General features: G+C 42.5%; 1 protein-coding gene across 1 annotated transcript in view; it reads right to left on the reverse strand.

Annotated features, from left to right (window-relative positions):
* Positions 1-355: 355 nt before the first annotated feature.
* The window catches only part of PBX3 (PBX homeobox 3), a 216260-nt gene continuing 192821 nt past the window's right edge, over positions 356-23794 (reverse strand). Inside the window, exons 7-10 of the mRNA XM_029921078.1 lie at positions 6843-7008; positions 5491-5603; positions 4617-4706; positions 356-1885 (exon numbers count right to left, since the gene is read on the reverse strand). Coding sequence (XP_029776938.1) covers positions 1793-1885; positions 4617-4706; positions 5491-5603; positions 6843-7008 — 462 coding nt within the window. The 3' untranslated portion in view covers positions 356-1792. The remainder of the gene's footprint in view (positions 1886-4616; positions 4707-5490; positions 5604-6842; positions 7009-23794) is intronic.

A 23794-nucleotide genomic window follows, 5' to 3' on the forward strand; every position in this document is an offset into this window, starting at 1 on the left:
CCTGGGTGCAAGTGCAGCCCTTGTTGTCCCAGTTCTGTGACCTTGTGGCACCGGCTTAACTTTTATGAGCTTTTCTTTCCTATTCTCTGCCCGTGGGGAGAATACCTTGCGTTTGGTGCTCTTAGAAGACAGGGATCAAGGGAGGACACGTAGCGATGGTCCAGGAGCTAGCCAGGAGCCCGCTCGGAGAGAGAGCAGTCTGTAGGGGCTGGCTGTTCCTCCACTCCCCGCTTGACTGTCATTTCAATGTCCCTCTGTGTGGGGCCACACATTTACCGGCCCGGCCTGCTTCGGGGCAGGCTTTCTGCTCTGCTTGCCCTGGCCGGCTCGCATGGTGGAGTGAGAAACGGCAACATTTAATCATGAAAGCAAAAAGTTTATTCATGTTTGAAACTACATATAGCTACCACGAGGAAGACTTCTTCAATCCAGGGTGTAATCCAGTTAGAAAGGAACACGAAACATTTTTAATACATTAGAATCACCGCCACAAATTATTTTCATGACTCAGTTTCAGAATCGCATACAATACAAAAAGAGAAAGGAGGGGGCCCCATTACACAGGGTGAAATATACAGTACTGAATACTGAAATCTGAATGCATCACAATTAGCCGCCGCCTTTTTTTTTCTTTTTTCTTTTTTTTTTTTTTTGCATGGATTAGTAACAAGATGAAGAACATTCAAAATGCTTTCTCGGTATTTACAACGGTTTTGCTGATCCTGTGTTAATTGAAGACCCGATGTTTCCACTCTTGGTTTTTTTTAGAAGTTGCAAATGCAACCCTGATTTTTCTTTTAAAAGATTACAATGTACATTACATTTTGTGAAGGGAAACAAAGAGTTAATTACAAGATGCAAAAAGGTAAGAAAGAGACAAACTACAGCGTGAGTATTGTTCAGAGGTAGTAAGTGAGCACTCTAAGCTACAGAACATGTGGAAATTCTATTGGTTTGTATGAGTTCGCATGAGGTAATAAAGCTGTGTTTTGATTGGTGAGATGTATAAATACTCTTTTGCTACACTATATACAACACTGCGGGGAGCAGGGCCTTCGTGGACGCCCGGAGGACGGAGCAGACCTTGACAAGCCTGTGCAGCACCCAGCCGGGTCTCGCGTCCACCTCTGCCAGCAGCAAGGATCTTCATCTCTCAGAACAATCTGGATCCGTAATTTAGTTACCGAGCAGACTCCGGGCACTGGTGCTTCCAGAGAGAGAAAAGATGCTACCAGTCTCTGATCTAATTATAACGCAAGAGATCGAAACACAAACGTGACAAGGAAGATTCTTAAACAAACCATCGTTAACAGAGAGAGCCAAACAGCTCCTTTATTCCAACCCCATTAGCGATATGAAAGAAAGACCATCAAAGTCCGCGATGGAAAAATGCGAGAAATTCAATTTAGGTGAGGTGAATCTTTGCATCTGCTCTAACGATTGAGGTTTAGCATATATTGTACTTTTTACCCTTAAGGCCAAGTAATTGGCAACTGTGAAACCATTAATGTAAAATATTGATAATAAATTATGATAAAATAGCTACAGGACTGTCAACAATGTTAAATCTTGGCCTAATTGGATAAAGTGCTTTTTTAACATTGTGTGTTTTTAAGTATAAATACAAATGATTATGATTCCTTTAAAAAACTGATTTACCAAGTTCTCTAATAAGACAAGGTTTTACAGTAAAGCTGTAGATGGTGGGCTACAAAAACGCTTTCCTTTTCCTCCTATTGCTCTGAATGCACTTAGCAAGGCATGTCAGCTCAGGGAAAAGTGTTGCCAGGGATTAGTTAGAGGTATCAGAGTGCACACTTCCTGGGCCTTCTGTAGGGGAAGTCACAGAAGATGGAGTTGTTGCGTCCTGCCAGCCTCCATTAGCCTGAAAGGAGAAACACAGTTCAGCGGGTTCACGTCTACATATTAATTCTACTCCCCAATTTAAAATACCCAGATGACAACATGAGAGCAAAGATACATTAGCAAAATGTATTTTCTAAACCCACTTTGGCAGGAGTTTGAAGCATGTGTTAAAGTGGGATTAAATGCATGTAAAACAAATCCATCCCACCAAGTAAAGACTTGGCCATAAATCAGCGCGCTGAAGGAGGGCCTCGGCTCGTCTCAAGCTGGCACACGGCTCGGCCTTTGATTTGCTGTAAAAAGAAAGTGACTCGGAAAGAAATCTTTTAAGAACGAGCGGTGGAGAGGCTGAGTGCGACGCCCGGCAAGACCTCGGGCTGCACCAGGTGAGAACTGCAGCCCAGCCTGATCCTCGTTTGCACGGAGAAGACGCGGCCGCCTTGTTCCGTACCCTCTTGACAGCCAGCTACTGTAACCCTTGGAAAATGAAGGCCAGAATTTCCTTCCAAACAGGATCTTCCAGAATGAAAATGCATGACCTGTGGAGGAGCACACTATTCAAATCTGTATTCCAATTATCTCTAACTGGGGCTCCTATTTGGGATGTTGCTACCGCTTTTCACACGCCGCTGGCCCTTCCCGCCTCGACCTGCATCGGCAATAACAGTACTCAGAAACAAATTTGCCTCGTGTCTTGGCCTATAGAGGCAATTGCTGAAATCAATGTCTGATCAGATTTCTGCTGTGGCAGACAGCTTGTCGCTACATATTTTTATGTCAGTCAAGAAGAGGGAGGTGCTGGGCTTGCGAGTTGGGGAACATTGAGTGGAAGTGACGGGGCGGGCCTTTCCGAAGAGAAGGCGCGGGTGAGCTGGCTGACACCCAGAGCCTGCGGCTCAGCCCAGCCTCACGCTCCGCTGCCCGCGGACCCCGACCTCCCGCGCCGGTGTCACTGCGGGCCAAGAGGTCCCCCTGCCTCCGCACAGCCGTCTGTCCGCAGCTTCTGCCAGTCCGTCTACAGCGTCTTCTTTGAGGCCCGTGCCACCCGGCCACTGAGAACTCCGCCGAGAGCCCCCAGGCGGCCTGGCTCCGGCCGCTGGATGAGCTCTGCGTTGGGCATGTTCCCTCCCCGACGGCCGCTGTTCTTACAGCGCACCCTGTCTTCTGATCGACTGCACAGTTCTGCACATAAAGCACCTTTCCTCCCTCCAGGACCGGGAGAAAGAGAGTCGGGGGGTGGGGGGCAGGGCAGGGACCAAACAACCCTACAGAGATGGGAGGGCCAGAGCCGAAGGGACAAGGGTCTTCCGGGCTCGAGGCATATCAGACTCTGGCGAGGAAGAGACCACGCTACGGCGACGTGTTTTCAGAGCGTCCTTGCGCAGGTAGGTGGTGACGTGCTCGTGTGTGTCTGTGGGACGCTAAGAACCCCTCTTCTCTAGGGAGCGGTAAGCTGTCTTCACCCCTCAGGTACGAAAATCTACTTAGAAGAACAACTCGCACACAGACACAAGTCTAAAGATATTCCATCTGAAGTAAACATCAGTCCTCCTTTATCCACATTTATAAACAACAAATGTACAATATTTTTACCCAGCGTGGCAGCTGGAGGAGAGGTTGTCAGCGAGCATTCTTTTTTTCAAAATAAATTAATCCTTACTCTGGTGGTTTGAGATTATGCACTGTATTCTACAACAGCGCCTTATCAAGCCTCATCAGTGAAGATGGAATTCATGTCTGTAAAATGCTGCAGGCAATCACGGTTTCATATTTTATCATGTTGATAAGGATACCGCACATTCTCTGAAGCATTTCAAAACACTTAAATGAAAAAGGAGAAATGCAACTAAAAGGCTTTTTATATGGTTTGTTGTGGGTTATTATGAGTTATTTATAAACCCAAAAAGAAAGATTTGACATTTCAAATGTAAAAGATTTGAGTATTTAATGGTCCTTTCTTCCCTTTACAATTGAACATCCTCAATCACTTTTCCAATCATTAATATTTACTCTCATAGCAAGCCAAGGCCCTGGAAAGGGAGAAATTTGTCCACTTTCCTCCTGATTCTACCACCACGCTTGGGGCGGTTCATTTCCTCCAAGTCTGGAACCCCAGATTCCCTCCATCTCTCCCCTCCCAGCTCTCCCCCATGACTAGCCCTCCCCGGGCTCCCTTTCAGGAGCTGAGAGTTATACCATTTTCCAGCCATGTCGGTGTGGGGTCAAAGTAAAGTCTTGGTGAATTGTTTACAAAAGTTAAAATTATTTTCTCCATAATTAAAACTGTGAGAGGCTGACGAGTGCTGAACATGTGTTGCATCCCACACTGACAACGCAGCCCAACTCGCTTTTCAGTCTTTGGCCTGGGGCCCTCCAAAGTGGTCCCCTTCCCTCGGGATGTGTTTGGGAATGTGCCCTACTGCTTGACTCTAAGATACACAGATGACCTGTTCCTCACCATCGCCCTGTGACACAGCGCGACAGTAGGAGACAGCATCTTAACGGGCGGACACTTGAGTCCCTGTTGACCACAGAATGCGGCCACTCATGGGCATCTGCGAGGACTTCTACGGGCATCTGGGCAACATCAAGTGTTTAGGCTCATAAAATGAAAGTGCAGTAAGAATGCTGCCTTCCCCACCTGCCAACAAGGTGAGAAGCCAAGTCAAATGGCCATTAATTTGCTGATTAGTCACTGTTTACCCGACACTGTTGCTACAGCTCCTGAGTCTGGCTCCCCGGTTACTCACATTTAAGTTATGTGGACTGTACAGTGAGCTGCCTCCGAGGCCGTCACTGTAGCCTCCCGTCTGATTGATAACATGACGGAGGGTATCCACCTAGAAGGGAGACGAAACAAGATTCATCATCCCAAATCTATTAAAACATCATCATTTACAAAAGGAAACAATTTGAATTATGTGTGCCACGAGGGTTTAGCATCTTCAATGAAAGACAAATTTATCAATCAAATGTGACTGGCAGAATTTCAACAATTCTTTGCATATTTAAACTCACACATCTTTGTTTTCCATGCCCGCCAAACAATAACATCTTCATGGCAATGCACACTTCCCATTACATCAGCGAGATGTGTGTGGCTGTGAACACGACTTCTAAATATGTATACGGGATCTCTCCCTCCCACACACACGTGTGCACACACCTACATGCATAAATGCAAGTGGCTGCTCTCAGTTAAGAGGGCGAGAAAAGAGTTGAACCTGGAATATACATTAAACACTCAGGTGTTTTATTTTGTTTTTGAATCTGACTTTTAAACATCCGGAAAGGAAACTCATGCACATGTTTTTAAACCATACACACACTGGCACACACAATTTTTGTTTTGTGTTGTTATGAGAGTAAGATGCACCCAACCCTGTCCATGAGCTCAAGCCAGAGCCGAATGCATTCACAAAGTTCATCAGGTTTGAATCTTCAAAAGTCACTGTTCACTTGACTTCTCATTAAATTAAACGGTGGGGCAGATGGGTCACGTTTGGAAGCACCCAGCACAGGGTCTGCACGGAGGTGCAGACCACTTCCATGGGGTAAGAGTATGGAGTTTTGAGCCCAAACCCTACCCTGCTAGAAAGGCCCCAGCTGGGGCTTCTCTCCTACCTGTGATTGCACATTGGCTCCGACTTGGGACCCCTGGTAAGAATCCCCATTCAGACTCTGCATGTTCATGAACATGTCCCCAGAATTTGGGAGGTTAAAAGAACCAGAAGAACCTGGAAAGGAAAGAGTTAAGTAGCTGAATAACAGAGAGCTACACACATAATCCTCAAAGACCTAGAGGCAGGGCAAGGAGAAAAGGTGCAGAAGGGAAAGGTCGTGTACAACATAAAGCATTTCCAGATCTAAGAAGCTGGAGAATAACTCCAAAGCGTTAGGTCCTGGGATTCACTTTGCAGCTAGGAAAGTCCTACCAGTGGGGAGGCCCAAATAAGAAACAAAGAGGAAATCAAAGTAAACAGAAAAACACCCAACAGCTGGCCTGGAACCACCCCCATGTTTTCATTTATCTCTGGGACTTGGTCGTTAAATGAGCCCTTCATCATCGTTAGCTGTCATGGCGGACAATTACTCAGAGAAGAAATGTTTTTCTGAAGCTCTTTCTTAGCCATGCCTTCTACCTAACTTTCATCGGTTTATGTTTCGTTAAAAAGAACTGGGGGAGGGAGGGCTGGGGGAGGACGGGGGATGGGAGAGAGGACAGGGGAAAGACAACAAAACAAATAAAAACCCTTCACTTTCTGAACTTTTAAACATATTATTAAAAAGGTCTGCTTAGGAAAGTCCTTGAATTGCATCTCGAGTCCATCTACTGAACTGGCTACACACCTTTCACTGCTACTCAAGTGGCTTGTAATTTTTAGGTGTTTCTAACTCCATCGCAAATGTCACATAAACTATAACCAAAATGCACCATGATACTGCAGATATCATATCCATGTATCAAGTACGATACCCCTCACAGCCAACCACCTACCAAGTCAGCACAGGTGCTAAAGAAATGCTAAGAAGGACAGCAGATTGGAGCCTGCAGCTAGAGTAAGTAGAAAGCACTGCTGTACTCCAACATTCTAGCTTCATTGCGCAGGGCGACAGGTGAACTTCCCACTCTGGCTATCCATTCATTCTCTGACAAACCACTGTGGACCTCAAAATGATACGTGGGACAATATCGTTAAAACAATTATTAGCGATGGCGCTTTGCCTAATTGCTGAATTCAAAACCACTAGCAAGTGTAAAGGTTCTGGAATCTACCAGTAGCGAGGGGCGCTCATTGTGAACAGTGGGTTTACAGGCTCTGGCCATCCACTCATTCACCCATCCCGAGGATGAGCCCTTATTTCAATAGAAATCTTCCATTACAAATCCACTGTGTACTCAGTCTGGCTCCTGCTTCCTGGCGTGGGGGGCAGGGTTTTGTGGCATGAGGCCTGAGCGGGCACCCAGTACGCACCAGAGTTTGGCGTGGTGGGCGAGTTGGCCTGGTTGTTCTGCACGGCTGCGGCTACCGCGTGCGCGGCCGTCACGGCTGTCTTGGCGGCGTAGAGGTTGGCTTCTTCCTGAAACTTGCCGATGTTCTTCTTGTACCTGATTCGTTTGTTGCCAAACCAGTTGGATACCTACGAATTGCAGGGGCATGAGTGAAGGGGAAGAGAGGGCAAAGGGAGGAGGGGGAAAAGAGTCAAATTTCCAGTAATAACTGTTGGAATACCAAGGGGATGCCTTGGGAGACACTCAACTCCTAGCTTGTAATCAATCCCATCCTGTGGCTAATGCGTCATGGTTCTAGGGCCTTGGTTTCTCTTTTTGCAGACTCTCGGAATGACACCAGCTCCTTGGAGTTAGCTGCAGTAACGCTAGCAAGGACGGGAGCACCGTTCATAGAAAGGATTCAATGGATATATGCCAGTTAGTACATGAATGATCAGGACCCCCAAAGTAGCTGAGAAAACTAAAGGAAGCATTTGTTAAGTGAGGTAAATAATAAATACTTGTGAAGGGATGACTGATTCTTTTTGGCTCCGGAATGATTTTGGCAGTTGGACAGTAGAATCATGTTTGGTCTGCTGAAAAGAGTAACATCAATTAATAATGGATGAAAAATCCCTTTGTCTCCAGTCTTAGAAGGCACTGTGTGTCTGCCAAGATGGCTGTTCGGGCTCTGCCAGTTAACACACGAGAAGGTCACAACTTGAAAATTCAAGTAATTCCAATAAGGTCAAATGCAAATACGGGGGAGCGACTGATTTCATCAGGTGGAATATACTTCTTTCTTTTGCAAACTACTTATGATGTCAGTCCGTGCAAATGGAAGAGATTTCTAAAGAGGAACTTGGCAACAGGAAGATTTCATCACATTTCACTGACAGCCACACTTTGGCCCAAGACGCATTGCTCATAGCTACATGACATGTTCAGGCACCTGTAGCTGAGCTATGTAAAGAAACTAAAACCCACACAGCAGTTTAGAAAAGGTACCCACCTGCTGTATAAAAGGCTCTGACCTCCCTTTTGTTAAAGTAACGGTTTAAAAATACTCTTCAATAACTTCTTAATAATCTGTCAAAGGGGCATGTTGCTGTAGTATCAGGCTGGGTGGGTCACTGTTTTATTCTGAACAGCTAGTCAAGGGCCCTGAGGAAAAATAAGGAGTGGTAAGAGCCCTCCAACCCAATTTACACCAGTGGGCATGCTTACTGACCATCTCTGCCAAGTCTTTAATTGCTTTGGAAATAGAACTCTCATTCTTCAACCTGTGGCACTCATCCTTCCAGAAGAAGCCAGAGAACTCTGGCAAGGAAGCCCTGGGAGGAAGACAATGTTGGCCTTGCTGCTGCCCACATGCCGTCTCACACTGGGGAATCACTGTGTGCACACATGTGCACACATACGTAGGCAGGCACGCTTACCGAGGACCCGTGTGGCAACTGGGAGTGTAGGTTCAGCAGACAGAAACAAGCCAAAACTCATCGGGAAGTAAATATGTTACAGATCGGGGCTTCTAGCTGTTTCTGTTCCACCATCACCCCTCCCATGCCAAAGGGCCATATGTATCACTTCCTTCCTTCAGATCAAATAGTAGTGGTGATAATATGCAGAGCCCTCTGAATACATTTTCTCATTCAATTTTAACAATCTCAGGGCTGGGAGGCCGAATGAGGAGGTTACACAGGCCTAACACCTGCCCCAAAGCCAATGGCCTTTTCTCTTTCTGTGTTTGCTCGTTCAGTAATATCTAACACACCAGGGTGTGTGTGTGTGTGTGTGTGTGTGTGTGTGTGTGTTCTCCAAAACTCAGTTCTTGGCCCTCTTCTCTCTTCTCCTTGAGCAATCTTATCCATATTAATGATTTCAATCATTGTCTCTGTGTGATGACTCCCAGATTTCCACCTCTACCCCTAACTTCTATAAAGAATTTCAGTTCTTAATTTTTTAAGGACATTTACATATAAAATATTTTACCGGGGCACCTGGGTGGCTCAGTCGGTTAAGCACACGACTTCAGTTCAGGTCATGACCTCATGGTCCATGAGTTCAAGCTCCATGTCAGCTCAGAGCCTGGAGCCTGCTTTGGATTCTGTCTCCCTCTCTCTGCCCTTCCCCTGCTCGTTCTCTGTCTCTCTCTCAAAATAAATAAACATTAAAAAAATTAAAAAATGATGTTTTGCCACAGCCTCCAGCTCTTTAGGTCTAAAATAGAATTCATGTGTCCTCTAAATCTGCACCTCCTTCTCTGTTTTCTCTTTGTGTTCAGGGCATCTCCATCTCAAGAAATGTGGTACCTCCTACCTTACAAAGTCCCTGATTCCACCACTGGATGATTCTAGTGGATATACAGTTCTGTATTCGGAACCAAGGTCTGGTTCCTTCTCATTTCCAATCACTGGCCTTAGACAGTCCAGCACCTAGACGGTCACAATACTAAGGTTCCCAAACAGCCCTGAGGGATTGAACCCCACTAGGCCACTGGCCTTCTCTGCCCTCCCTTCTTTGAACCCCTTGTGCTTGCAGCAGGACCACATGATCATGTGTAGGATGTGGGAGCGGGAGGAAGAGCCAGGAGAGCGCACAGGTGAGAAGGCAGTGGAGGCCTGAGCCAGGTAGAACAGGAGTTACGGAGAGGGAAGCTATCATGGGGGAGGAACTGGCAGAATTTGCCCACAGGCCAGCTTAGAGGTCAAGGGGAGAGGGAGAAGCTAGAGATGATGCTGACGTGGGGCCCAGGCCTCCAAGAACATGGAGACAGATGCTCTGGGAGGGATTTCTGTACCAGGAGAAGTCAGCCTCAGTGACTATTAGGACCCATTCCCATTACATGACTCTAAAAAAAAAGTTCTGACTCAAGATTGAAAAGGCGGCCTAAAGGGATCCGCTGTGATTATGCTGGTTACAGTAAGTCCTCTTAGACCCCACCTCGTGTTTCACAAGCACATTCTCAGCTCAGAGGTGGACCTACAGGACTGGTTTGCAAAAAGTTCCTTCAACGTATAATATCATACTAGTTTGTCTGAATAAGACTGGCAGGCCTTTGAAAGAGTTAAATATTGAATTTATCTATGGTGCAAAGGGAGACTGTCTCCCCTGGTTGAGAGGGAATTTGGCATTTCTTCAGTATAATTAATGAAAATTCCCCAACTCTGAATTTAGCAACAAAGGCCCATCTTAGAATTCTCCTCTTCTAAACAATTCTCTGTTGGATTCCATACTTTGTAGTTAATATTACCTTGACAATCAGAGAAGCTATAATACATTAATGAAACCTAGCCTGGAAAATCAGATTACAGCTTTATTAACAGTTTCATAATTGAGGAATCTGGGTACCACCGAAGGTCTCATCTCTAGCTACGCAAGAATCCTGTGTTTATGCATACCCCTGGACCAATCAAACAACAGTCATCACTAATAAAGGTTTATTTAATTCTCACAGTAAAATTTTAATATCACCAGCAGCCTGGGGAAGCTTTAGCAAGTGGATTTGCTTGACATCAGATCGTTTCTATTCTGCTAGTCCCAATACTTCTTAATCTTTAATATCAAGGCAATTAAAATTAATGGCCACTCATCCAAAGCTACTGTGGGCAGTGTTTCCTTGACATCAATTGTTTGATGGGATTACCTAGAGGTTAAACTAACAAGCAAGGTTTAATTGGAAGCAATGAAAGAAGCAGTGATCATACGTTATGTTTAACCTGCATAACCACATCTGAATGAATATCTAAAAATGTTAAACTATTTCTCAAATTAAAATATGCACGTCACCTCCTGAATATCATGGATTTGGGGACTGCAGCAAGCAGCTATTAAGACCACACGGCTGCAACCAGGATCAGTTTAATTAATGTATAAATCGACACCTAAGTTCAGGAATTTCTTTCACCTTTTAAAAACCGATGGATACAATTAGTTGCAATAGAATCCCCACTCACCCTGTAGGAAGCACTAAAAGCTACAGATCACACGGGTTCTTTCTACACGGTGCTCACAGTGGAGACAGGCTGTACACATGGGACACTAAGTGGAGGAGGGCTTGTCCCAACTCAGAACTGGAATGGTCCCAACTCAGAACTGGAATGGTACGTTAGTCCCAGAGTAGAAACCCAGGCAGGAAACTGGGGAAGAGAAAGGGAATGCGCTGTCCCGGGCTTCTCTTTTGAGCCATGTATTGAGGATTCATGACTCTGGACTATGCAGAGGGCGAAGGGCGAGGCAAGATTGTAAGATCAATTAAAAATGAGAATTTGAGAGAGAGAGAGGGAGAGAGAGAGAGAATAAAAATACAAGTACTTTCCCCCTTCTATTCATGTTCATTGCTATCAGCTCCCAGGCCTCTGGCAGTTAGGGAAATGAGTGGTCAATTTTGCAGGTCGCTGGTTTTCTGCGGCCCTTGTGCAAGGCCAAGTTGTGGCCAGACAAGCTTCCAGTCTCGCTCATTTACTAGAGCCACGGGTTTCCCGAGCTCCATTCAGCAGCAGACAGCCGACTGCTTTAAAAAAGTCAAATGTTTTTATATGTGGAATCTAGAAAAAGACAAACTCACAGAGAATAGTTGGGTATATTAATGATTTGGCCCATAGTAATTAGATGAAGACTGTTAGTTAGCAATTGCTATCACCCAAGTGTTACCAATCCGCACTATACAAGTCGCCCAAAATCACACGGCAAAGTGTGACAGATCCAGACCCATATTTCAGCACTATTTTTCCCCAATTGATTTTTCCCCATCAATTTATTCCTTTTTTGTATCAACTGAGATATTAATGGGTATCAATTATGGTCAGTACTACACCATGTGCTATGAGGAGATAAAAGAATAAATAAACATGTACCTCTACCTGCCCAGAATTTGCAATCTGATTATAGAACAATGCTAGACACTCAGATCAATTAGCAAAAATCACAGGATGGTGATGATCACACACCCAGCACAACAGTACAGACTCTAAGTGCAGCAGGGATCTGGGGAGGTCCCAGCAGGTCTGGGAAATCAGAGACTTCCGAGGTAACGTGGCACCCGAACTGGACCTCCGCTTCAGTTCAACTCAATATCATGTTTACTGAGACTCTGTATTTCAGAGGAGCAAAACTCTCGAAGCTCTGTTGACACAAACAAGCCAAAAACATCAGCTGCTGCCTCCCTTTTCGTAGGAACTTAATTTCCTTTTCTCCTCTCCACCTCTAAACCCACCTATTGTGGTGAGACAGGAAGGAGCAACTGTTCTAAAGGAAAGGAGGAAAAGAGATCGAAGGAGTGCTTCTGGAAGATGTGACATCTGAGCAGAGGCCTAACAAGAGAGGAACATTCCCGCCGAGAGAATGAGGGCATAGAGAGAGCAGGGAAAGGCCTGGGTACCAGGGGATGGGCACCAGTGAAGGCATGTGAAGGACCAGCAGCCTCCGGCTACAGAACAGGACAGGGGCGAGGGCTCTAGGTGAGGGAAAGCCTGAAGAGGCACAGTCACACCTCCCCTCTGCAAGGCCCTCTGAGTAGAGGGGTAGTGGAGGGAAGACGAAGACTGAGCCTGAGGTTTCTATGACGTTCACTGTGGCCAGGTGAGGCGGCCTTCCCAGCCAGGCACCTGTCCTGTGCCAGTGGACTGCACACTTTTCACTGGAATAGCCTCTCAAGAAATTTTGAATAATCAGGTACCCGCTCACACATATTTTGTCCTTTGCATATTTTTTAAGTTGGCATCTACAATTTTTCATTATAAGTGTATATAGTTATAAATAATGTTATTTCAGTATGTCATAAATGTTGACATTTTAAAATAAAACTGTAATGCGATTCTTTAAAATGTATCCAACCAAATTTAAATAGCAAAGCATTTTGATACCCACTATCCATTTTAAAAATACATACACTTGCTTTAACAGTCAAAAATTTTGCATCCTCTTTTGTTCTTAGAATTGTATTTCCATTACATTTTCCTCCTGTGTTATCCTAATGCAATATACTTTTATGCTCTACAAAAGAAATATATGAAAATTGAAAATTTCACAGTTTTTATTTCCTGTAATTATAAGGCTCTACAGGTTTAATATATCCTTCTGGAGTAAGCTATCATTACAATTAGTCTAAAATTGATCAGAGCAATACAGACTTTTTTAAATAAAAGTACTTACTTTGTCCATCAAAAGTAACTTTTAAAAAAATCACACATGCATTTCCTAATCACGGGGGTGCAGGGTTATAAAGTGCCGATTGAAGGGGTTTGGTTATCAACCTTTCACACAGCCCTTCGGTGGACACCACAGAGGGTCTCACACTTTGGGGCCAATGGGCCATCGTGTAAGGTGGGAGTATTCCTTTCATAAAGTGGGAAAATGGCAAGTGACAAAGCAGAGGAATAAAAACAACCCCACACGATGCTTTCACCACAGCAGCTTTCTGAGGCTCATGGGTTTTATTTAGGAAAGAGTATCTATATGCGTGTAAAGGGCTGGCCAGTGAAAACCTTACAGCCACGCCCTAGTAACCTCTGGAAAGTCTTTGGCTACTTTGTGGACCATGTATACTCCAGTTTGAGACTGCTGCCTTCAGTGAACAGGCTAACTCTGGTTACATTTTAACTTCTTTGTATGAGTACAGTGTGGGAGTCCCCTTCATGGGGTGTGCCTAAAAAAGACCTCTGGCTATAAAAATGGGGCTCATTCAGGCAACTGTTTCTATGTGTCACCATCGCCTTTCGGAGCTCTACAAAGAACAAATTTGTCAGTTTCAGGAAATAAAAACGTTTTAAAAAAATGTTTATTTATTTTAAGAGAGAGAGACAGGCAGTGCGTGCACATGCATTGGGGAGGGGGAGAGAGAGAAAATCCCAAGCAGGCTCCGCTCTGTCAGTGCAGGGCCTGCACAGGGCTGGATCTCACCAACCATGAGATCATGACTTGAGCTGAAATCAAGAGTCGGATGCTTAGCCAACTGAGCCACCCAGGTGCCCCGGAAATCAAAAACATTCTCATTAATTAAGTAAACCTCGGGAGATACAGTTTTCTTATTTTATATAGCATAATCTTTCTGGAGAGTAAGTCAGCACTGTGCATATACCCTTTGCATCAGCATTACTATGAAGTTATTTTGAGGAAATATTTAGAGATATATGTACAAAGTGATTCACTACAGTCCAACTTACGCTAGGAAAAAAGGTAGATTAATTTATAGCACATCTGTGTATTGGAATATGATCATTGATTAAAAATCATATGGAGGAAGACTATTGACACAGGGAAATATTCACAATATATTATGAAGAGAAGGAAAGGGCATGTTTTTTCTTTCACACAGCATGAGATTTTTTTGGGTAAAAATACTGACATACACAGGTATGCACACACACATACACAGGAAAAAAGTACAAGGACTCACACACCAATCAATATGTGATTATCCTTTAGAGTGGATTTACAAGTAATTTCTATGTGTTTTTCTGTGTGTTTTCAAATATTATCCAAATTGATTTCAGGTAAGCGGGTATTGGTTATTTTTTTTTTAAATTAGAACAATGTACTTGACAATTAAAAAAAAAGGAACCAATTTGCTTCTTAAAAATATCAGAAGTCATTTAACAATCTCCAAGAGTATGCGTATGGGGCCCTGTGCTGGCCCACACAACTACAGGAGCCAACAGGAGTCCCATTCCTGTGATCTACCCGGAGCACAAGCTTAGAGCTTGGCAGGTCCGAGGATTCTTGAAATAATTAAAAATCAGACACTTTGTAAATCTCAGGCCATTAAAATTTCCCAGACTGATTTGAAAACTCCATGTTCAAGTTATAAAGCGAAGCCATCTACAAAGTCTCTACAGTAACTGCAAGCCAGTTTATTAATTAATTTGCATTCCTTGTATCTTACATTTCACATTCTATCACTCCATTTATCATTTAAATAACAATGTTAAATAAAAGAGAAAAATTATTACTTCAAGACAGAATCTACAGGAAGCAGGAATGGAGTCCAGCTTTAGTTTTGCTTCCATGCATCAAATACGTTAGGGAGAGGACCGGCACTTGTTCGGAAAAGTAGCAGCTGACACTAAGACATCATTACTGAAATTAGGAAACTGAAAATTTATGAAGCACAAATCTTAGAAAAATTTGCCATTGTATTTCCCCTGTTTACTTGTGATGCATACTTTATGTTCTGCGCCTAATTAAATGCAACAGATTATGAAATGTTGAAATGCCAGCTTTGTATAACGGAACATGTAGCATATTTACATGGTAAACAAGTTTACCTCTAATAAATAGTTTTTCCCTAATCAATATGTTTTCGTCCCCATTATGTGATTCAATGTGAAATGAGGGATGGAAGCCAGATCCTGTTCAATTTTTAAAGTGAATGGTGCTAATAAGCTAAATCTCATTCCAGCCCTCTCCTTCCCGGGGTTCACGGTGCTGTTCACATGAGGGCAGAAAGGCCGGACACACTGGAGCCATATGTGCGCGTTCCCCTGAGAACCGGGAGGGCAGCTGCGGCAGGGGCTGGACCGCCAGACAGACCTGCGTGTGCGGCCGGGCCTGTGATTTCCTAGCCGCGTTAGCTCTGTCCTACCGTCTAAGGTCCTCCCCTCCTGGTCTGCAGGACGGGATAACAATACCTACTCCTCAGCGGGCTGCCATGAAAATTAAATGAGAGAACGTGTTAAAATGCGCAGGACTGTGCCCAGGAGGTGCTAGGCACCCAGTAAATGTTATCTTTCCCTTTTCTTAAGCAAGCAACAAGAGCTACAACAACAAAAGCTTCTGCTGCTTTTGCTTGCTTCCTGAGGTCACTGAAGTCGGGTCACCCTGGATGCTGGGAGAGCCGGTGCAGGCTCCCAGTGCTTGGGGCGGGAAGGTGCTGGCAAGAGGGAAGAGGCAGCAGTGAGAGAAGGGAGAGGGAGGTGCTCCCCTGGATAACGGAGAAGAAACTTCCCACTAGAGGTGGGTAACACCCAGAGGGAGAGCTACGATCTGCCACACCCCTCTGGGGGACCACTGTGCACAGCAGACAGCACTGACAGCACTATCTGTGGCTCCTCGTCCCTCCTCACCCCTGTCCCAACATAACGGCTTGCAAGACAAAGCACTGGACCTAGAACGTGCAGGAAACCTGGCTTTGGGTGCTCCTGACGCCTCTATTTTTAACAGCAGCCATTAACGGGAGCTCATTAGTACATGCATATATATCTCATTTAGCGCCTTCAAAGACCCAGTTTTACTAATTTAAAAACAGGTCAGAAAGTATATGTAACTTGCCTGAGGTCACACAGTCTTTCTTGTTCATTTTCCACTGTGTCTTTTCTAATAAGGTCTGTTTTTTCTTAGTGCTCTTCTTGAATTGTTTCTTCCATTTTACTTCTTTTCCATCTGCCTTGTCGGTGGCAAAGTATTCTGGCTCCTTTATAGTTCAAATGTGGGTGAGCCCAAAAATCCAAACCATTTTTTTTTCTTTTTAGAAAGTAAGTTGCAAATTCCTAACAATGACTTGAAAACCAACTTTGGAAGCACAACTCACTTCTAATGGGAGAAGTGAGCAAATAAAAATTCAGTTTCCAGATGATTTGAAAAAATTTAAAACAGACTCACTTGTCAAGTACTGTATTTTTTTTTTATTTGAGGCTGTGAAAAATTTTTATTGCCATAATGTACTGACACCCTTACAGTTTGGCTTTGCCCTCTCTACTCTATGCATGATAGACTGATAACCGCTCATGACATTCTCAAAGAGGCTCATCTGCAAAAGTATATAAGACATCAGCCTCGCAGCCACTGTACACAAAGAACAGATGACACTGTCCATCTCCCTAAAACACGTGCTTCGGGGTGGTTCTAAATTACCACGGGAGAGGTTTCAGTTAAAGATTTTTTTTCTTTAAAATTACTTCTCTCATTAAAAAAGAAAAAAAAGCATGTTAGGTGTACAAATGAATAGGTTCCACGGAAAGCCTGACAGATTTTGAAACACCGGCATCACGAGTGTGGAGCTGCCTCCCGCCAGCCGCACTGAAAGGTAGGGCCATCTCCCAGCAGCACATCAGCATCCCCAGGTCCACACTCAAGAGCACTTTTTAAACAATAATGAACCAAATTTTTTCGTACAGGTAAGTTTCATGTAATGGAAAACATCAAAATTTATTCAGTGTCCTACGTAAAGAGGACCTAGAGTTAAGCGTTTTATTTCATGGAAACCCTTATTTTTCATTTATTCAACTGCTGCTCCCAACTAAACATACACCCTACTTTCCTTTTCTTTCTAAAAATTCAGATTTTTCATTGAGTTTATTGAAAATGGTAATACCTAGCCTCAAAAGCCTTTCAACATACATAATAATTTTTCACTGACAATGAATCACATGCAATTTGAGAATAAAGAATACATCAAGGATAGGTCTAGTCAGAGACTAAGAATTTAGATACAACCCCACTCACACTGGCCCCTCTTTGGCTGTCCCCTTTGTGGAGCCTATGAAAACCTAGGCGCTGGAGGCTGCCAGCACCCTAGTTCACCGAAGGCTGGACTTCCTTCTGAGACCTTGACAAGGCTTTGTATATACCACACATCCAGCAGGAAAGCTCTGGTTGAATGGATGGCAAATTAGCATTTATTGAGCATTCATGATATATCAAGCCCTATATTAGGCACTCTACATATGATCTCATTTAGCCCTCAAACTTCTGAAGAGATTATTACTATCCTAAATTTACAGGTCAAACAATGGAGACTTCAGGTTGAATAATTTGCTCATGGTCACAGTGCTACTTAGTGGAGCAGTAGACTATGAGTGACTCTTCTGCACCTTTCTACACTGCAGGTACTGTCAGCTGGAGTTAGAGTTCAGAAATAATGGACACGAAAGGATAGTACTACTTCCAAGATAGAACATAAATAACAAAACTTAGCTTTGGTAAAGAATCTGGTGTAACTATAGGACAATGGTCTAAATATATAACTTTACAAAGTCAAGAAGGAGAAAAAGAAACTAATTACACTGCTTCAAAACTTCTCTCCCTTGATCTTTGATCCAGTCACTGAGAAGATGGCACTGGGGGTGATCCAATTAGTTCTTTTAACACCTTCTAACTCAAGTCACAAGCCCAGGCTGTTGTTGGCTGACTCTGCCAATGATTCTACCTTTCAGCTCATCCCTGGCCTGATCATCGATTCCACACACATAGCAAGAGTGCCTGGCAGACACTGTGTTCCCCCAAATCAGTCCGTGACCATCACCCCGAGCCCCCAAATCCAGGCCTACCCGTACCATAGTTCTGTCCAGGACCATGTCCTCTTGTAATAACAACAACTGTAACATTTATGTAGGGATTCCTCAGTGCCAAACACTATTCTAACCGTGCAATACATATTAACCCATTAAATCTGCCTAACAATCCAACGAGGCAAGTTCTGTTATATCCCCTTTTTTATGGCTAAGAAAACGGAGACACAAAGAATTTTGAAAGAAAGAAAGGAAGGCAGGGAGGGAGGGAGGAAGATAGATTTCAGCTCAGGTCATGATCCCAGGGTACTGGGATTGAGCCCTGTGTCAGGCTCCCTGCTGATGGTGGAGCCTGCTTAAAGATTCTTTCTCTCTCTCCCTCTGCCCCTCTCCCCTGCTAGCACATGCTCTCTTTCTCTCTCTCTCTCGAATAAAAAAGAAGGAAGGAAGGAAGAAAAATGGTAGTACATACGGTTGGTTCAGAATGAATATCTGAAAAGAACACGTATATTAAGAAACATTACAAAGACTTTCTAAGGCACATTAATTGCCTTTGGGGAATAGGACTGAGTTTGAGGGAGAGGGAGACTTTTGAAAGAAACAACTTTTGGGTTTGTTGACCTCTACTGTATGGTTTTTAAGAATTTTTATTAGTTTCTGCACTTATCTTCATTACTTCCTTACACTTTTTTGGTTTAATTTAGTGTCCTTTAATACCTTGAGATGGATCCTTAACTCACTGATTTTCGGCCTCCCCACTTTATATACATATATAAAACACACATATATATACATATATAAAACATATAAGTATATATCATGAGTAATAAATATATATAAGTATACATTAAATATTATATATAAAATACCTACTATAACATATATATAACACATATATTTAAAGCTATACATTTCCTTTGAAGAATGGGTTTAGCCATAGCCCATGAATTTTGAAAGGAATATTTTCATTATCATCCAGTTAAAATATTTTGCAATTTTCACTGTGGTCTCATTAGCCCATGAGAATATTAAGAAATATATTGGCTTATTTTCAAACACGGGAATTTCTAGTTATCTTTTTGTTATTGAGTTGTAGTTTAATTCCACTGTGCTCAGAAAACAAACTCTGTTTTAAATAATTTAAAATTTATTGAGAGGAGCTTTATGGCCCAGAACATAGTTAACTTTCAAAATGTTCTGCAACTGCTTAGAAAGAACATGTATTCTACAGTATTAGTTTGTTTGCTAATCATTGTGTTCAAATCTTATGTATCTGTGCTACTGGAAATGTGGGTCTAGGACCATTGGCGTGAGCATCAGTTGGGAGTTGCCAAGTATCAGGGCCCATTATAGACATCGAATGAGAGCTTCCAGGAATGGGGCCAAGGAATCTGTATTGCAACAAGCGCTCAAGATAGTTCTTATGTGTGCTGAGGTTTGGGAAGCCCTAGTCTATGTCGTGTGTGTGTGTGTGTGTGTGTGTGTGTGTGTGTGGCAGGGGGAGGGGAAGATATTCTGTTACAGAAATGTAACAGAGATTCTGCTATTTGGTACATACAAATACAGAACTTCTGTGTCACTATTATTTAGTGCTTCTCTTTATCTCTGGTAAAACTTTTTGCCTTAATGTGCTATCTGATATTAACAGAGAAATACCAATTTTCTTTTGGTTATAATGTTTACATGTTTTGTCTTTCCCGATACAGTTATTTTCATTCTATGTCCTTATGTTTTAGGTGTGTCCCTTAAAGAACACATATAATTAGGTTTCACTTTTATGTCTTAGCTGACAATTTTTGCCTATTAGAGTACTCAATTCACTTAAGCTTAATGGAATTATTGGTATATTTGTGGATAAGCCTATCATCTTACTAAGTCCTTCCTATTTGTCCCACTTAAGATGCTTCCCTGCCCCCCCCACCTCCCACCTTTCTTGCTTCTTTTTGGTTGCTTCTTTTTCTTTTTCTTTCTTTCTCTCTCTCTTTCTTTCTCTTTCTTTTCTTTCTTTCTTCCTTTCTCTCTTTCTTTTTCTTCCTTCCTTCCCTCATTCCTTCCTTCCTTCCTTCTTTCTTTCTTTTTTCTAGAAAAGCAGAGGGGGAGGGAGAGAGAGAATCTTAAGCAGGCTCCCTACCCAGCACAGAGCCTGATGCAGGGCTCAATCTCATAACCATGAGATCATGACCTGAACTGAAATCAAGAGTTGGACACTTAACCAACTGAGAAACCCAGGCGCCTCTAGATTGCTTACTTTAACAAATTATTCCATGTTTCCTTCTTCATATGTTTGATTTTTTTTTTTACTATTATTTAAGTGACTACCCTAGAGATTACACATTCATGACTATCAAAGTCTAACTGGTACATACTTTTACATTAAGCAGTATCTTTATTATCTTTTGCAGAAAATACAAGAGTATTAGAACACTTACCCTCCTCTCATAACTTATGAGGCATTAGTGTTGTATGTTTTAATTCCATGCATATTATAAGCCAATAGGACATTATCATGATTATTTGAAACAATCAATATTCATTTAGATTCACACACACATTTGCCTTTTGCTTTTCTGCTCCTTTCTGCATCTCCCACCCTCTATCTGGTATCATTTTTACTGCTGCATGAAGAGTATTTTTGTACTTCTTTTTGTGAGAAAATAGTACAAATTCTCTCAAAATTTTTTTCTGAAAATGTTTTTATTTCAATTCCACGATCAAAGGACACTTTTGGCAGATACAGAATTCTAGGTTGACATTTAATTTAGTTTATCAAAAGATATCATTCCACTGTATTACAGCTTTATTGTTTTAGTTGTTAATCCAATTGCTTCTGTGAAGGCAATTTATTCTTCCCTCTGGCTGCTTTTGTTTTGAATGTGTTCAGTGTGGACTCCTATTAATTCATTCTGTTTGGGGACTATAGTTTTTCATGAATCTAGGGTTGGAATCTTCCATCAATGTTCGAGAGTTAGCAGCCTTTACGTTTTAAATATTGCTTCTGACCCACTCTTATATTTGCTTCTGGGGTTCTGATTACATTTATGTTAGCCTTCTTACTGTATCTTCAGTGTCCCTTTCACTCCCCCTGATTTTCTATCCTATGGTCTCTCTGTTCTTTACTATGGTTATTTTCTTATGATACATCTTCCCATTCACTAATTCTCCCTTCACCTATGTCTAATCTGCATGTAAATCCATATACTGAATTCTTAATTTTGGTTACTATATTTTTGGTTCTAAAATTTCCATTTGAACTTTTTTATGGTTTCCAGTCCTCTGACAAAAATTCTCCATTTACCTTTTATTTCCTTACATATATTAAGCATAGTTATTTTACAGTCCATATCAGATTATTTTATTTTCTAGATTTCTATGGGTCTGTTTCTGTTGTCTGTTGTTTCTTTTGGCTATAGTACATGTTGCCATTTCTTCTCTTATGTCTGTTTTTCTCTGATTGTGTGCCCAATAGTGTATTTGCTTTGTTTATATAAATAGCTTGAAGCTTACAATGACCGTATCTTCCTCTAAAAAAAATTATATCTGCTTTATCCAGGCACCTACAAGTAGTACTAGCAATCTGATCTCAAGGACCAAGGTATTTTGAAGCAGAATTACAGGCTCTGTGAGTGTCTATGTACTTCCAAGGCACCCTTACTAGAGTGCAGACCTAGCAATCAAGGGAAATAAAGTAGCCTCCCCTGGTAGGTCCTAGCCACCTGGACACCAATTCCCTACAAAGTGGTCAAATGCACTGCTTGACCTCTCAGTCTCTCTCTTAGAACTGACAGATGACCCAAGGAAAAGTCATTTCCCCTGGCCTGATTTTCTTTTTATCTACAAGTTCCCTGGACAACATCATCCATTCCCAGGGCCTCAACTATGAACTTCAGTGGATGCCTCCCAAGCTACATCTTTAATCTTGACATTTCTCATAGATTACACTTCCAAACTGAACATTTCCCAACTGAGACGCTGAGGGGAATGCAAACCTGGCATAACCCTTCAATCTCCCTCCATCAAACAAGCATTTCCTCATGTGTTCCGTGTACCAGATAATAATAACACCATCTTCAATTAACTAGGCCAAAATCCTCAGCTATCTTCTAATACTCTTTCCTCCTCACATGCACATCCAATTGTTTACATAATCTCCAAAAGAGAAGTCCTACCTCCAAAATGCTTTTCAAGTCCATCTATGTTTTCTACTTTCAGTGGCCTAATTTGAAACCAATAATCTCCTATTTAGTCGCTCTCATTCTAGTAGGGTTTCCTACTAGTACTTGTAGGTGCCTGGACAAAGCAAATATTTTTTTGTAGAGAAAGATACCATCATTCTAGGCTTCAAGCTGTTTCTGTAAACAAAGCAAATACACCACTAGGCACACAGAGAAAAACAGACATACGAGAAGACATGGCAACATGTACTAGAATATAGTGTTGAATAAGACTTCAGTCCATTCAACAAGAAATTCACCACCCGGGGAAAAGCATTAAACAATTCATTATTTAGTGCTCAGTTTGGCATCACATATAGTAAAACTGGAATAACTCGTGATTTGGGGAGCCTGGCTGGCTCAGTCAGTGAAGCATGTGACTCTTGAACTCAGGGTCATGAGTTCAAGCCCCACATTGGATGTAGAGTTTATTTTAAAGACAAAACAAAACAATTCATTATTTAGTTATAATTGTGATAAGTGCTATCAAGGAAAAGTATGAGAAGCTATGAGAATATATAATGGATGATATGGATTGGGAGTACACAGAAAGCTGTTGTAAAGAAGTGAGCTTTGAAAGAGCAGTAATTAATAAGGTGTTTATACATTTTTGTAGGGGAGACAGGGTTAGACCATTCCAGATAGCATAAAAAACAACAACATAATAATTATTATATCTTCTCCTTATTCTATGATAGACACTCTGCTAGGAGCTATATTATCTCACTGAAACTCCTATAACCTGATTAAGCACATGCTGTTTTAATCCAAATGATACCAAAGAGGAAATGAAGCACAGTGAGGTTGAATGACTTGCCCAAAGGTCACAGAACTAATAAGTTGGGGAACCTTCCTAATCCTCTCAGTAGAAAGTAAACCTATTCTTCTACCATATTCCAAAATGGTACCCATATGCCCCTGCACTCCCCCAGGTAACTTTTGTATCCTGGCCTTAACATGTTTGTCTGTCTCCTCCAAGAAATCTGACATTTCTGAGGGAGAAGACCTCTAATTCACCTTGGTTTGCCACTGTGCCAACCATGATGCCTATAGTAGATACTCAGGACCTGTTGAGTGCATTTGGAAAATAGCTAGAAAATCCAGACAAGTCCTTTTAGCTGGATCAAATTAACTTATTTACATTGTTCGCAGTTTCTACTCTCAATATTCATTTTAGAAAAGTAATATGCTTTATACATGGCTGAGAGAGTCCGAAAAGGAGAAGGGAAACCAAACCACAAGGACAAAGGAAGCCCAAACCATCTCTGGAGAGTGTCAGATCTCCTGGGCGGGAATATCATAGAGTCAACGTAAGTGAGAAGCCAGCAGGCTTGAACCTGGAGTCTGTTCTGATCCGGTGCCTTTGTTCTTTGTGCTACGCTGTGGATCTTCTGTTCACTCCTCCCTCTGTACTCTCTACACTGTTTTGGGCCCCAAGAGGCTGAGCTATATATCCTCGGGTTTCTGGCCAAAGGGAGTCACTAGTGGGAGATGAGAAA

The sequence above is a fragment of the Suricata suricatta genome, chromosome 13 (assembly GCF_006229205.1).
Source record: "Suricata suricatta isolate VVHF042 chromosome 13, meerkat_22Aug2017_6uvM2_HiC, whole genome shotgun sequence".
Classification (NCBI taxonomy): Eukaryota; Metazoa; Chordata; class Mammalia; order Carnivora; family Herpestidae; genus Suricata; species Suricata suricatta.